At 41.4% G+C, this 16,324-nt stretch overlaps 1 protein-coding gene across 1 annotated transcript; it reads right to left on the bottom strand.

Moving 5' to 3' along the window:
- Positions 1-2,092: 2,092 nt before the first annotated feature.
- On the bottom strand, positions 2,093-11,212 carry LOC124858142. Its single transcript, XM_047350017.1, has 3 exons — positions 10,205-11,212; positions 6,669-6,853; positions 2,093-4,373 (listed from the first exon to the last, which is right to left on the bottom strand). Exons 1-3 carry the CDS (start codon positions 10,290-10,292, stop codon positions 3,492-3,494), a joined length of 1,155 nt encoding a protein of 384 aa, XP_047205973.1. The 5' UTR covers positions 10,293-11,212; the 3' UTR covers positions 2,093-3,491.
- Positions 11,213-16,324: the final 5,112 nt, after the last annotated feature.

Below are 16,324 nucleotides of genomic sequence, written 5' to 3'. Positions count from 1 at the left end.
AGCTTGAAGTTTTTTTTTACAGGCAGTGACTACTAAAGTTAACGAATCTAGCCAATGTCTCTAAGGTAAATATCAATTGTAAGTGTAACACTAAAGGTTTTAACAAGGCGGACATGAATATGATTTTAAAGAAACTGTAACGGTAATTCTAACCATCTGAAATGTTACCAATAAAGTTGTTGCTTGTTGTTTCCCTGTGTGGAAACTGGAATACAGAGTGGGAAAAGCATAAAACAGAAAGCCACAGTGATTCTGATGAAGACATGTTTTTGTTTCTTTGACTTCATATTCAACACATACTCGTTAAAAGGAAGCACGAAAGCTGTGCATCTCCATCCTTTGGGTCATGGAATTCCTCCGCAGTGAAAAAAGGCTGGGTCCTTGGAGCTGACATCAAATATTTTCATGACAAAAGGACATGTAACGATGCACTAAGCTTCCAAGCCAGGTAAGACAATACAAGATATTGGGTTTGTGTCTGCAAGAAACGCATTTTAACATATTTTAATAAACCAAGAGTACCTTTGTGTTGTTCCTTTGAGCAGGAGTTCCAAATCCAAGCTTAGTTTTCTAAGATTAATATATAATTATTTAGGCTAGTCAAAAATTAAGGTGGTCCTGATTTAAAACAAAACAATAAAATTGCCACTTTTCATGTTTTCACAGTAAAGGTAAATGTTGTGACAAATCTCTGTCACCATAATACCAGTCCAGGTCTCTTTTAGGAATTCAATTTAAAATGTGAAACTTATGTTGTATACATTACACAGAGTGTCAATATACTTGTTTATAACTATGGCAAACAGCCAACCCAAAATTCAATTTTCCAGAAAATTTGAAAATGTTTTCAGACATTCAAAAGGACATTTTAGACCAGCTGTGGGTTTATTCAAAAGTAATGTCCATGTTCCATCCATCCATCCATCCACCCACCCATCCATTTACCCCTCCACCCATCCATCTACCCCACCATCCATCCATCTACCCATCCATCTACCCCTCCACCCATCCATCTACCCCACCATCCATCCATCTACCCATCCATCTACCCCTCCACCCATCCATCTACCCCACCAACCATCCATCCATCTACCCCTCCATCCATCCATCTACCCCTCCATCCATCCATCTACCCCACCATCCATCCATCCACCCATCCATCTACCCTTCCATCCATCCACCCACCCATCCATCTACCCCACCATCCATCCATCCATCCACCCATCCATCTACCCCACCATCCATCCATCCATCTACCCCTCCACCCATCCATCTACCCCACCATCCATCCATCCACCCATCCATCTACACCTCCATCCATCCACCCACCCATCCATCTACCCCACCGTCCATCCACCCACCCATCCATCTACCCCACCATCCATCCATCTACCCCACCATCCATCTACCCTCCACCCATCCATCCATCCACCCATCCATCTACACCTCCATCCATCCACCCACCCATCCATCTACCCCACCATCCATCCACCCACCCATCCATCTACCCCACCATCCATCCATCTACCCCACCATCCATCTACCCCTCCACCCATCCATCCATCCACCCATCCATCTACCCTTCCATCCATCCACCCACCCATCCATCTACCCCACCATCCATCCATCCATCCACCCATCCATCTACCCCACCATCCATCCATCCACCCATCCATCTACACCTCCATCCATCCACCCACCCATCCATCTACCCCACCATCCATCCATCTACCCCACCATCCATCTACCCCTCCACCCATCCATCTACCCCTCCACCCATCCATCTACCCCACCATCCATCCATCTACCCATCCATCTACCCATCCATCCATCCATCTACCCCTCCATCCATCCATCTACCCCTCCATCCATCCATCTACCCCACCATCCATCCATCCACCCATCCATCTACCCCTCCATCCATCCATCTACCCCTCCATCCATCCACCCACCCATCCATCTACCCCACCATCCATCCATCTACCCCTCTATCCATCCATCCATCCATCCATATTATCAGAGATCAGGTCGAGGGAGCAACAAGTCCAGGTTAAAGTTAGCATCTTCATAAAGCAGGACAAGACTTTATGAAGGGGGGGCCCTATTAGGAGTAGTGGGTCCTCACAACGTAGTACATGTTGGGGAACATGGGCCTTACACTGTAACAAATGCTAGAACACACACACACACACACACACACACACACACACACACACACACACACACACACACACACACACGTTAAATTTTCATCAGGCAGTGGAATGAATGTCTCGGTGCATCACCAGCTCCCTTCAATAAAGTCTCGACCCCGTTTCTCTTGGTACCTCCACTGTGTAACCCACCACATCAGTTTTAGTCCAAAAGACTAGCCAATGGTAACAGCTGTTACTTTTAGCTTGTGCAGCTTTGCTCTTACAATATAGCAAAATGATGGTACTGATGGTAATTAAAGCATAGGAACAACTAATTTGGACAGATTTCATTAATGTAATTTATATGAGATCTATAAATGCAAACACATTTGGACCATTATGTCAAGCTATGCAATAGACAGGTTCAGACATGATTATGACAAAATCTAGTCTACCACTAGTTATGGCTCTAAGGAGCTGAGAAGTCATTATCACTGGTTGTGAAGTGCTAAAGTCAATGTTGCTCTCCTTGCAGTGAAGAAAATAATGCTCCTACAATGCACAACTACAACAATCAGAACAAGCAGAACGCAAATCCTTCATAACCAGACGTAACCACAGAACAACTTGCATGTTGCAATTGCTGAGGTCGTAAAACTGATGGTATAAAACTCTGCAGCAGAATCCTGTATGACAGTACTGGTTCACAGAAACAAATCACTAGAAAAAAGGCTGGGAACCACTGATCCACAGTCAGCACCAGACAATAAAAAACTTGTATGGGTCAACCACTGGCATGCTTACCATGTCTAAAATTTCTCTGTTTAGATGTTCTTAATGCACATCTCCATCATCTTAGTTTTGGTCTGTGGACATTTTGCTCCACTTAGATTATCCGCACAACTTAGCTGAGATTAATGTCTAAACTTCGACTTTCACCATAAAATACTCCCAGTATTCCGAGGCATCTTCTATTTGTGAATGTCGCAAAAGAAGAATTTAAACGCTGCATCACTTTGACATCAACAGTCTCCTGAGAAATCCCACTGAAAATTTGCCCTGATATAGAGAAACAGCACAGAAGCATGACATAGAACTGAAACAGGGAAAAGCCCACTGTACAGCCCCAAATAAAACACTGTCAAATCAAGGGGCTATTGCATGTCCTGTCCAGAAAAGATGGAGAAGAAAGTCACAACCAGATTCCATTTAAAGATTTGAAAAACATGGAAATTACTCATCTTTACCAAATGAATTAAAAGAAGGTCCAACAATATCCAGAGGGACAAGTTGGTTGTTTTAGTGGAAAATGTCAAAAACCAAGGAAAGTAACAGCCAAGTAGACTGTAAGATGCATCATGTCCAGGCCACTTTGCGGGAGAGAGCCTGTTTGAAGCACTCGGGGTCAACTTCACCGCCAGGCCACAGAGCTCTCTCCAGGCTCACTAGAACGTTCTGGTGGCGTTCTTTGATGTTGACCGGGTACTTGGCCCTCAGCAGCTCATAAGCAGCAATTAGCCTCATGTTCTGCTTCACCATCAGATACTGTATGATACACATCGGTGCCAGAGAGAAACCGTCCCGACAGTGGACTAGAACACGCTTCCTCTTCTCCGTGGACGCGTTTATGCACTCGTTGATGTCTTCAAAGCAGCAGTGCTTGAGAGCTGGGTGGTCAGCCAGAGTGTCCGGCATGTCCCCAATGTCCACCTTGAGGCGGGACCAGCAGTGCCGGGAACCGCGGGAGCAGGTGCAGGGGATGAGGCTGAGGGAGGGGGCTGGCTCTCCAGGCACACTGCTCATGTCAATGATGCTGTCAATATTGTTACGACACAGTGTACGTCCATTGTATGCTGCATTCAGGTTGCCAACGTAGATGTAATCTGTCACTTTGGAAATGACCGGTTCAGAGTACTGGAAGTGTTCTGGGCCGCTTGGTTTGGGCTCAAGCACATCAGGGGCCCTGGCTCCAGCCGGCCCTGTGGCAGCTCTCCTACTGTAATTGCGCAGCTTCTTGGAGCCAGTGCGTGACGGGGGATTCGAGTCTGATTCCGAGCTGCTGTTCCATGGTGGAGAGAACAGAGAGAAGCGGCTGGAGGATTTACTCTTGTTGAAGATCTCCACAGGGCTGGGCAGGCCAGAGCTGGACAACGTGGTAGATGCTGAGGCACAGAACATCGATGCTCGCTCTAGAGAACCTGTGCTGCTGGCAGCTCCTGCACTGTGGGCCAGCTCCATCTGTAATAACACATAAACAGCTGATATGAATCTTGACATCTTGATAGTCCAGTCCACACCCTTCAATCTGCTGCCAACATTTTTTTATTTCTCAAGGTGTGTCATTTTTAGGTGGACAGAAAATGTTTTTTATTTTTAGTTGGTTCCAAAACATCAGATCAGCATTTGCAAATGTAACAATACCTCAGAGAAAAACACACATCTGCAATTCTAAGCTTTTAGTTTGCTAACTTTCAGTATGATAAAATAAGTAATGTAGTGTTTAAAGTCCTCATAGAAACTTATCCCAGTTTTAACTATTTTTAAAGCCTAATTTTCTTAAAATGCAAAAAAATCTGTGGATGTCCTTTGTAATCATTCTCAGATATGAAAACGTGCAGCATGGATGGTCTACTTAGGCAGTATTTGGTCCACTAATGTGGACTTACCCCTCCACATCAGTGGATTCAGGTATTCCAATCAGTTGCATGGCCACAGACAAATACCATCCAGCACTGAGGCAGGCAGAATGCTTCCTCAAACTTTTGTGAAAGAATGGGTCGCTCTCAACAACATAGTGAATTCCAGCGTAGTACTGTGATCCGGCACCACCTGTGCAATAAGTCCTCCCTACTAAACGTTCCACGGCCACTGTTAGTGGTATCATATATAGCAAATAGCAACAACGGAAACTATATCATGGGAAAGAAAACAAAAGTGCAGAAGTCCTCAGCAGTCTGCAGTCAAAAACTACAGACCTCCAAACGTTTGAAACGTGACTAGAAAGCTGCATGGAATAGGTTTCCATGCCCAAGCATCCAAGCCGGACCCGTAAGATAATAAAAGCCCCTTTTACAAACCACTTCAAGGTGTTTTCTGAAATAATCGATGTGGCGAGGGGGAGGTAGAAGCTAGCCTGCCTTCATTAGACCATTTGACTTACCAAAGCAAGGTAGTCACAGGCCTGTATCGATTGGGGCAAGACTGCTTCGAAGGTTACGGGTGTGATGTACTGATGAGCTATGGTTTGACCGACCAGCCAGCCGCAGGATTTAAAATTGTAAAGAAGACAGCAAAATCATTTGAGATGAGAAGAGTAAGAAGATGAGATACAGCATTTCATTTATATGTGAAGCATTTGGTTGGCCAACAACAACATCGCTACTTTGAGTTATTTCACCATTTGTTTTAAAGGAGTGGTATGGGGAGAATCCCGATGCAAATTTTACATTGACATTAATTCCATACAACACCTCATTACATCCCGCATTGCCGGGATGTATTGTGGGTTATTTCCCTTTACATCTTGGTGTCAGTCTATACCATGATTTAGGCATGTACCAATTCAAACCCAGACACCCACTCAGTGCCCGGATTACAGCATTTTTAATGAACGGTACTGAGTGTCTCTGAAGAAACACAGGTTCTGATACACTATACTGCCAAAAGTATTTGTCTCTCTACGTTTACATGTACATGCCAAAATCCTTTTCTTAATCTCCAAGGTCCAATGTGTTGATGGGCCCATTGTTCCCAGCAACAGCAACTTTAACTATTGTGTAAACATCTTCCTCAAGGTTTAGGAGTGTGTTCATAGTTAGATGAGAAAACCAGAACTGCAGCCTCTGTTCTAATTCATCCCAAAGGTGTTCAAGAAGGTTGAGGTCAGGACTCTGTGCAGCCCAGTCACGTTTCTCCTCACCAACCTTTATACACCTGCAGCCCTGGAAGTGGTTGGAACACCAGGATTCAGAATCAGAATCAGCTTTATTGCCAAGTTCGTACATACAAACAAGGAATTTGACTCCGGTACACTTTGCTCTTTTGTTCTGTTTTTGTATTACAGAATATACATATTTACAATGTACAATATACACATATATAATAAAATGGTGCATTTGCTACATCTGTATGCTGTTGTTTTATTAAATGTTCAACAGAAAAACAGCCTGGGCGAAGAAACTGTCTCTGTGGCGGCTGGTTTTAGTGAAACCATTCATTGATTTGGTTGGTGGGACCCAATACTTTTGACAACATATTGTACCAGTTTTAGGTTTGCCATCTTTGATTAATATGAGTTTCACTTTCTGAATATGTGTAACAAACAAACATGTATAATTTTCACAATATTTTCTTTTCAATGCACCAATAAATAAAAGGAGTGGTACATCAGTAAAATCATGATGACAATTTTACCCGTTGTAGGAATTTAAGATATTTCTAGGTCAAGTGAGAAATCTTTATTAAGCAGTTATTTGTTTTGTTCAGGTTCACCGTTGCCAAGGCCAGAGAAAACAAGCTTTTATTTGCCTGTACCTGAGCTTTAAGGTTGTTCTTCCACTCCTGAGTCTCCAGAGCCTTGAAGCGGCCACTGCTGTCGGAGGAGACCGACGCACACAGGGGCCGATGGGCTCTAAGAGGTAGCTGGGGGGTGAGGGCCACAGGGACATGCCTTGTGTTAGTATGCTCGCTCCTACTCATTCTTACATTAGGACAAGAGCCTGCAATACACAAAGGTTACATGTCACAACGAGTGAGGGAACACTGTTCAAACGTCACTTCAAAACATTTTTTTTTTCATTTATTAAAATAAAAATGCTAGAACTCCAATAAGTGTTACCTTATTATGTATGTACCATGAAATAAATGAAATAATGAATGTCATTGTTTCCTGTAGCTCTACTCAATATCTGGGGTCTATGTTTGCTATGAAGCTAAAGCTAGAAGAGTGTAAGACTTTAATCATTTGTTTATTTCTCTTAAGTCAAATAATTTGTACAAAATTCACCAATATTGACGGATATCGCATGTTTTCCCAACACCCTGCAGCCTGAATTACTTTGACACCATGCCACACTGCTGTCAAATTGCTCTCTTCATATCCATCTAAGATGACTCTGCAGTTGTGGGAGTTGTATGAGTATTTCTGCAGATGACAGGAGTTGTGTGTATTTCTCCAGAAATCTACAGTGAGATTATGAAATACTAATTCTGTTTATAATATAGATAACCCTCTAATATAATCTGAAGAGATTGTGTTGTCGCCTCTCATGGTTTTGGGAGAAATAAATTCCTGAAAGTGGGACAAATGCATATAATGGTTGAGCATTTTTTAGGTATTTTGACAAGATATTTCTCCAAAACTGTACAGTAAAATATTAAATATTTATTATTTTACATAAAACATGAATGTAAAAGTTGTAAAAATGTAATTAATATAAATGTTCTGTAGGTTCCTTTTCTGTTTACCTCTTGTTTTCTCAACCGTTGCCAGGATCAGGGTCCTTTCTGCTCCATAAGTAATGCAACTTGTAGGGCCGACGCTAATCTTTAAGAGAGAGCTGGTGTCGGCTGGCGTCACCACGTATTTCTGACTGTCTGCTCACTTGACCGCAGTTTTCTTCTGTACAAGACCTGCAGTTCGAGCGGCCGCTTTAGTCAGCGCTAACGTCTTACAGCGTTCGTCTTTAGGCCCCGCCCAGGATGTTCATGTTCCCAGCACTCAAAATTCTTTGAGTTCAACCAAAAACAGAGAGCGTCAAAACCAAAAGAGCGAGTCGTAGCCAAAGATTTTTGACATGCGCAAATAAAAGTTTATGTTTTGCAAATAACTTTTTTCTCTTTATGAGAAAAAATTTGTCAATTTAATCAAAAAAAGTTTTTTCAAACAATTTTTTTTTCTCACCGAAATAAAATATTCCATAAAAAACAAAATTGTTACAACTCTGAAAGTTTTGATCACAACTTAATATTTTTTGATTGAGATTAGTTTTTTTTGATTGAATAATATTGAGACAAATTTACCTCCATACAACAAAGCATAATGAATAGTTTTATTTTTTTCTCAGTTAAAGTAGGATTTATTTTTATGCGATTATCATCATCTTACTCCATTTAATTTTGCTGTTAATCTATTTAATTTCGAATGTTAGCAGGACATTTCCTCAATGGGTTGATGGGTGGGTAAAAATACAGCAGCTGCAGAGAGGTGTGTTAATCTACAATTCTGCTTCCTACCCTGGGCCTCTTGGTTGTCACCATTCATTTATTTATTTTTAAATCAGAGGGTCACACGAGGCGGTGGAAGAGTGAGTTTTCTCTGTAGTGTGGACTTCAGAGGTGGAAATTGTAATATGACTGATATTAACTTTGCTGCTTTTTTCCTTCTTTATAACTTCTACTTCATCAAATACATTTTTTGCTTGCAAGTTCAATAATAGATCATACATTTGCTTAAACAAACCTACTATCCTCTGGATAAATTAGGCAGCACTGGAAGGATCACGTTGTTTGATTTCTTCAGTGCATTTAACACAATTTACCTTGTTTTACAATGTCAGAAAATCCAGGAGTCTCATTTAGAAACGTTGCGTACGCACAGACCAGGGCCAGAAACTGCCGTTCGTCACTTTCCACACAAAGTTGTGTTCTATAAAAACCAAACATGACGGGAGACCCATATGTACGTTCGTTTTGGAGAAGGTGGAGACTGGCAACGCAGATGGCGAGGCGGGGAATTGAAGCCACACTGCATCATGATTCTTCTCAGACATTCAATTTCACTTTATATTAAACTTTAATCATAGATCGACTTTATCACACATATTCTAAATGGCAGTGCTATTTATGCTTGCACTGATGAGCTATAACTATACATAAGGATTGCTCACATTAATATAAAAGGTCTATAAGCCAACTTAAATCTTAAATCAAAGTCAGCACAACATTCCATCACAGTTTTCTCACCATCACATTCCTCTCCCCCTGGTGATCATCAGGGTGATGTGAACCACAGATTAACACATAAACTGTGACGAGGTTTGAGGTAACAACACTGACTGCTGTAAACACTGGATAGGATAGTTTTATTTTTTGACATTTCTACATAAAAAAAACAAGTGCAGCACAGTCAGTGATCATTATCTAAAAGCCTTTAGCAGTGAGAGTACCATATAATACCATATAACTGAAAAATATCGAGGAATACTTCAACTAACTGTACAAACTGCATTAAACTGCTGCTTGTTGAAAGCCATGAATCACATGTAATTACCCTCATCAGTGTACTGCAGTCTCCCAGCCATGATTAGTGACACCATGCAAATTTATAGAAGAGTTTTGAAGAAACACCGGTTCTGTAGCAATTTGAGCATGCAGCACATTATAAGCATTGAATAATTAGTGCAGCAAGGATTTCCGCTTCTATCCATCCTGTTTTTTTTACAATTCCAGGATTATGGTTTATAAACAAGATGAATGCCATAGCATAGTGATAGAGACCTGCCAGTTTAGAGTATTGTGACAGGTCTGGCTCCAAATCTTAAGAGGTAAGAACACTTTTCCCTTCCAACTAGTAAAACTCAGGCTCAAAACAAAGTGCATCAGGTAATAATGGCTTCATTTATGTCTCTCATAAAACATTTGCCACAATGACACAGCAGAGGTTGCAGAATAAAACCTGGGTTTTACAGAAACATCAGCTGAGCTGGTACCACAAACAGAGCAGGTAAATGAGGCCTGATCACAAGTGTTCCCCTAGGACTAGAATATCTCCATGTCTGAACGGCATCGCTGACTCAGTCATTACCGACCCTTAGTTAATGTGATGCTTTAATAAACCGCGATTTCATCTCCTTCGTAATAACAGAATACATTAAATCATGCGATGCAACCTAACATTATTAGAGTGGGGTTTTTGTGTCTAAACCGCGAAAATCGTGATGAACCGAGTCAGCAACGTGTTCTGGGTTTACTGGAGGCTGTGGGCTCCCTTCTACATCTGCTGCTGCTGGGAACCAAACCAAACCATTCACCCGACCAGTGTTAAAGACATCACAGAACATATCTCTTACCGATTCTCCCATTGTGTCTGCAAAGCAACTCCGGCTTCAGAAGTTCGTGAGCGCTCGGTTCTTTTGTCCACTCGTCCCTGGTTTCCATGTTCTACCTCCTGCTGACAGAGGAACATCACCCAGGCGCAGTAGGCACGTCATCTTTGCCAGGCCGAACAGCACTTCAGCTGCATCCCACAAGCATCGCTCCAGCCTTTAGCAGCTCGGTTCGCTGCTAGCCGAGCACCAGCTAACTCACTGGGAGTTAAAGCCAGTCGGTTAGCACGGTGGGAGAATCCGGGGTAAAATGAGAGAAGACATGCTCACAGCCAGCCTGGACTGACATGAGGAATGAAGCAGTTATATTGGTCCAGCTGAACGGGACGAAGACAGAATGCGCACCAGCTAACTGCTGCTGGTTGGTGGATATGGGAAGTCAGCAGGACCAAAAAACATCTGGCTTTTTACGCGTCGTTGAGGAATTGCGTGAATGCTTGAGGAAAACGTAGAAAACAATAAAAATAAAAGACTTACAAAACGTCATACAAGACTTAAACTAGTTGCTTATATTATAATTTTTTAGAACTGTTTTTATTGCAAACAAATGCAAGAGAACAGCAACTGTGCAATACATAATATTATCTCTTATTTATTTTATTGGTTATACAGCAATATTAATGTTTTGTTTTGTTTTTTGTTTTTTTTAATGAATGGCTTCGTCCCGAGGTAGGTTTCTTTGATTTCCAGTTTAGAATTATTGTCTTGCCAATAGTGGAAAAAAGGGATCTGTGTTTGAGATTTTCAACCAACGTGCCTGCCAAGCCAGCAGAGGGATGGAAGGAGAAACAAGGACTTTAAGCTAAAAATGGTAGTTTTTCCAGGTACTGATATCCAGAACAAGTCAACATGTGCTATGAAAGTAATCCCAGGGTACAATGTGTGCAAGCAAGTGTCCACAAATCCCACATAAACATTTTCCTTTGTGTGAGGTGATATCTGTTAATGACTGATGTATTTAGGTTTGGGTTCCTGATAGGAAGATACTTTACTGCAGCTTTAATTCAGAAGTCTTCTACGGAGTATTAGGGTCACTTGGAGAAAAGAAAAATGTCTTCATTTTAGTACAAACAACGGTGATCACTAAGCCAAAAATTTCCTGTTACACTAGTCAAGCGGCCATGGCGGTGTTGTCTCAAATGGCAGCAATAAACACACATCCAGAGTGACTAAAATGGAAACTTCTATTATTTTCAGGCTGACAGTGTTACACCAAACATGAATTAAATGACACTGCTTAAATAAATATGATCCTTAATTGAATGAAATCATTACAATGGACAATAAATTGTGATGTAAGGTTTGTAGTAAGACCAAACTGCAGAACGAAGCCAGAGATAAAGAGGTGAAAATATTTAATAAAAATGAAAGCAAACTTGCAGAGCTGCACCAGAGGAATGGGTCATGGATACAACGGGAAGCAAATGGCATAATAAAAAAACGGAACACAGGAAATGCAATGGAAGGAACCAGCAAAGAGTATGACAACCAGAGAGGTTATGTGCAGAGGGAAGTGTGGAGAAAAACATGGCAAAACAACTGAGAGTAATCAGTTGGAGATGAAGAATAGCTGAGACAAATGAAGGCAGAGAATACTGAGGGGATGAAAGTAATGAGCAGAATCTGAACACTGAGAAACACAGGGAAGAAATCGAGCAGAATTAATACAAAATGTACATAGAACACAAGAACAAATTAAGAACCAAATCCACAAACAAACTAAACGGATAAACGACAGGGGAAAACTGAAACATAAAAGAAACCCAAAACTCAATCCCAAAAATTTTTTCAAAAGAAATAAATCGCCCCCATGCAAATGCAGTGGAAATTCTCAGAAACTCATGCACACAGTAAATAATGTTTACAATAACCCTGTACTGCTGTGCAAAACCAACCTAATGTTCACTGTCTATGTTATCATGGAAAGAACCTGCCATGTAACATGTAGACATGTTGTTTAAACCAAATAAAGAGGTACTGGATATCTGCTCCTGGAGATGGCCTGGGAGGGATAATAGGCTGTAGAGAACAATACAACGCTAATGAATGAGATTAAGACAGTAAAAAATGGAAGAAAGAGGTCAGGTCCATGAAAAAGATGTTAGGTAACAGATCGGCCTGGGCCATTAGCAAAGGGATGGGCATGCTTCATCACATGCTTGAGATTTTATTTAGAACATTTAAATAATAAATTACATATTTCTTCTTCCATCTTTTATATTGTTGGGTTAGGGAATATCAAAACTGAAACTGAGAGGCACAAACCCTGGGCAGCTCAATATACTCCTAGCTAATCCGAGCTTTCTTGTAGAAGTGGAGTTGGCGGAGGAGTGAAAATACCTCAAGGGTTCTCCTGGACAATAAACTCAAATGAAACTGGAACAGTGATACTCTCTACAAGAAGGGACTGAGCAGACTATTTCTTGAGGAAGCTCAGTTCCTTTAATGCCAGCAGGAAGATCGTGCTTAAGTATCTTTAAGTCAGTTGTAGGGGTTGTAGTTTCTTTTTTGGAACAGTTTTAATATACACAAATAGTTTACATAAACATGTACAATAATTCACCCTTGCTTCATTTCACCTTCCCCTCATACTTTACCTCTTTACAGAGATATTCATCCATATCACACAAACCATTAGTTCCAAAGTCTTGACAGTTTTTCTTGCAGGTCCTTTAGGTTCAGTCAGAATAGATGGACAGCATCTGGGAACAAAAGCTGTGGCAACAAATCTTGCCACAGTTTATGAGATTTTGGTCTGGACTTTGTCTAGGCCATTCTAACACATAAGCTATAGAGGCTTTGATCATAACCATTTCATTTTAGCTTTGGCTATATGTTTATTATCGTTGTCCTGCTGAAAGGTGGAACCCTACCCATCAACTCTGACCAGCCTCTGAGTCTCTGCTGATCAGAAGCATCTCCTCAGCATGATGCTGCCACCACCATGTTTCATCATGGGGATGTTGTTTTCAGAGTGATGTGCAGTGTTAGTTTTTCACCAAACTGAATTTTCCATGGTGGTCAAAAAGTTAGATTCTCTTCTCATCTGACCAGAGCACTTTTTCTACATGTTTGCTATGTCCCCTAAATAGTTTGTAGCAAACTGTAAATGGGACTTTAATCATAGTCAGGCCACGATTCTTACTCAGTCTCTCGTTGCACTGACTCAGCACTTAGAGGTCTAAGTAATCATCCCATCACTGACAACAGAGGAATATTTACCATTTTTTCAAAGATAACAATTAGGAAAATAGATTCAGCATTTTTTTCAAAACCTTTTCTTTACATTTCAGAGAGCACTGAGTTATAACAAAGCTTGGATAAGATCATCAATGAGTAACTTGCAGAATAGGATCATTTAGATTAAAGAGCATAATTTGGCACATATTGACGTGCATCCAAAAAAACTGTGTATAGTAATAGCTTCAGAGTCATATCGGTTTGACAATCAAAGTGCCATCCTCTTTGAAATAAATGGTTTTAGCTCAATTTAAAGTCATAATGAAGGCTTTTTCCACACTCCTGGCCAGTGGATGAAAGGTGCACATCTGTGGGTATCTGTGTGTGTCGGCATATGTATATAAAAGGTCAGTTTTCTTAACACCTGTAATGCTACAGTGTGTTTCCAGTTGTAGAACAGTCTAAAATAGGACATTCTGACCCTACCCAAGTTTATATTCCCGCAGGTTTGGGTAGTAACTAGCTACATGTTATGATATTCTGTAACCTAATTACGAAATACAAGTAACTGTAATTCATTACAGTGACTGATGGAAACATGTAATTAAACTGCAGTTATTAAAATTCTCTTGATTACAGCTTGTGTTACATCTTACTATGTACTGTTTACAACCCCAATTCCAATGAAATTAGGACATTGTGTAAAACATAACAAAACAGAATATGATTATTTGCAACTCCTGTTCAACCTTTATGCAACTGGATACACTACAAAGAAAATATATTTAATGTTCAAACTGATAAACCTTATAGTTTTCTTGCCAATATTCACTCATTTTCAGTTTGAGGCTCCAAAACAAGTGCGACAGGGGCAACAAAAGACTTGGAAAGTTGAGCAGTGCTGAAAAAGGAAACAGCCGCTGGCTTCTCTGGGCCCTAGTTTATCTGAGATGGACGGACACAAAGTGGAAAAGTGTGCTGTGGTCTGATGAGTCCGCATCTCAAATTATTTGGGAAACCTTCTGGGCCAAAGAGGAAAAGGACTATCTGGATTGTTATCAGGGCAAAGTTCAAAAGCCAGCATCAGTGATGGTATGGGGGTGTTAGTGCCCATGGCATGGCTAACTTTCATATCTGTGAAGGCACCATTAATGCTAAAAGGTACATACTGTCAGGATCTGTCTGTGTCTGTTCCACTTTGTGTTTTTTTTCAGCAGGTTCAGTTGGAGGGAGGAGCTGCGCACTGCTTCTCACACCTGTGAGTCGTTAGGGTCGTTATGGCAGCTTCTTAAGGAGAGGGTTGCCGAGCATTTGACGCCGGAGTGTCGTCATTTGTGGTACCTCAAGCCCTGTATCCTGTTCTTGTTTTACAAGCTCTCTTAGGTCTTCTTGTGACCTAGCTCTGTTCCTTTTTTAAGGTGCCTTCCTGGATCCTTCTGGTGGTTCCTGTGCAACCTGTTCTCACTCTCCTTCTGAAGGAGGCACCGGGTTCTAGATGCTCAGCTGCCTAACCTGTCCACCCTCCAACGAACTGCTTACCTTTTGGAAACAAGGACCTTCCATCCAAGAACTGACCACCCCTCCTGGACTCCATTCCAGCCAGCAACAGTAAGCCTTCATCACTCAATCTACCCCTCCTCACTCTGAAACAATACTCACCGTTCTGATTTCCCTCCTCAGAGGACGTTCCGCCAGAGCTGCCCTGAATTCCTCATTCATGTCATATCCCTTCTAAATAAATCTCTTAAAACTTCATTTATCTCCTGAAAGTTTCTGCATGTGGGTCAAGAAGCTCGGTAAAACGATGACATTTTGGAACAACATCTTCTGTCATCCAAGCAACATTTTACAACAGCGTGGCTTCGTAGTAAAAGGAGAGCGGTCACTGGACTGGCCTCCCTGTAGTCCAGACCTGTCTTCCATTGAAAATATGTGGCGCATGATGAAGTGCAAAATATGACAACGGAGAACCCGAACTGTTGAGCAATTGAAGATGTACATTAAGCAAGAATGGGAAAGAATTACGACTACAAAGCTTCAATAATCAGTCCTCAGTTCCCAAACGTTTATTCAGTGATGTTAAAAGGAAAGGTGATGGAGCACCGTGGTTATCATGCTCCTGTCCTAGCTTTGTTGGAACGTGTTGCGAGCATCAAACTCTAAATGAGTTAATACATGCAAAAAAAAACTTTATCACTTTGAACATTAAATATGTTGTCTTTGTAGTGTGTTCAGTTGCATATAGGTTGAACTGGATTTGCAGATCATTGTATTTTGTTTTGTTGGACCACTTGTTTGCTGAGTATTGGACTATCTGCACGTTGTTGGACGTCACTGTGCCCCTCCAATGGCATCGGCCATTTTGTACCCAGGACAGCCCGCTCCTACATATCCCATCGAGCATTGCGACTGATATGACTGGGCGTCCCAAGTCTGACGTCACAGGACGCTATATAGGAAGGCGCTCACTTTGAACATACGCCTTCTGCTAGGAACCGGACTAGTGACTGAAGTGCGCCACTTCAAGAGAAGAGCTCTTTGCAGAGTTCATTCATTCTCTCTCGTTGGACAACGAATAATTCATAACTGAGGTTTTTGGACTAAGAAGGCAAGAGATTTCACTTTGCCGATCGAAGACATGAGTTGAACACGTAACTGAGAACACGGAGTTTCGGAGAGACGAACCGCTACCGTGTTTCATTTCCAAGTCGACTTTGATGGTCAGATCATATTTTTCCTTTTTGTCAAGAAGACCAAAGGACGAAGACTGACCGCTTTCCCTGAAGTTAATTGTGGACGCACAATTAACTTACCCCCACTTTTCCTCGCTCGAATTCCCTCGCTCAGGAAGAAGACGACACCAAGTAAAACCCATCTTTTATTTAATCTTTTATTTCTTTATTA

The sequence above is a fragment of the Girardinichthys multiradiatus genome, chromosome 2 (assembly GCF_021462225.1).
Source record: "Girardinichthys multiradiatus isolate DD_20200921_A chromosome 2, DD_fGirMul_XY1, whole genome shotgun sequence".
Taxonomy (NCBI): Eukaryota; Metazoa; Chordata; class Actinopteri; order Cyprinodontiformes; family Goodeidae; genus Girardinichthys; species Girardinichthys multiradiatus.
This window is presented reverse-complemented; position numbering and strand designations above follow the sequence as displayed.

Bases quoted from the DNA above. Each gene is read 5' to 3' on its own strand.
- LOC124858142 (XM_047350017.1), bottom strand. From the start codon at position 10,292: ATGGAAACCAGGGACGAGTGGACAAAAGAACCGAGCGCTCACGAACTT. The intron at 6,854-10,204 runs GTAAGAGATATG...TGTGTATTGCAG, and splicing joins CAGACACAATGGGAGAATCG to GCTCTTGTCCTAATGTAAGA. The intron at 4,374-6,668 runs GTACAGGCAAAT...GTGTTATTACAG, and splicing joins AGAACAACCTTAAAGCTCAG to ATGGAGCTGGCCCACAGTGC.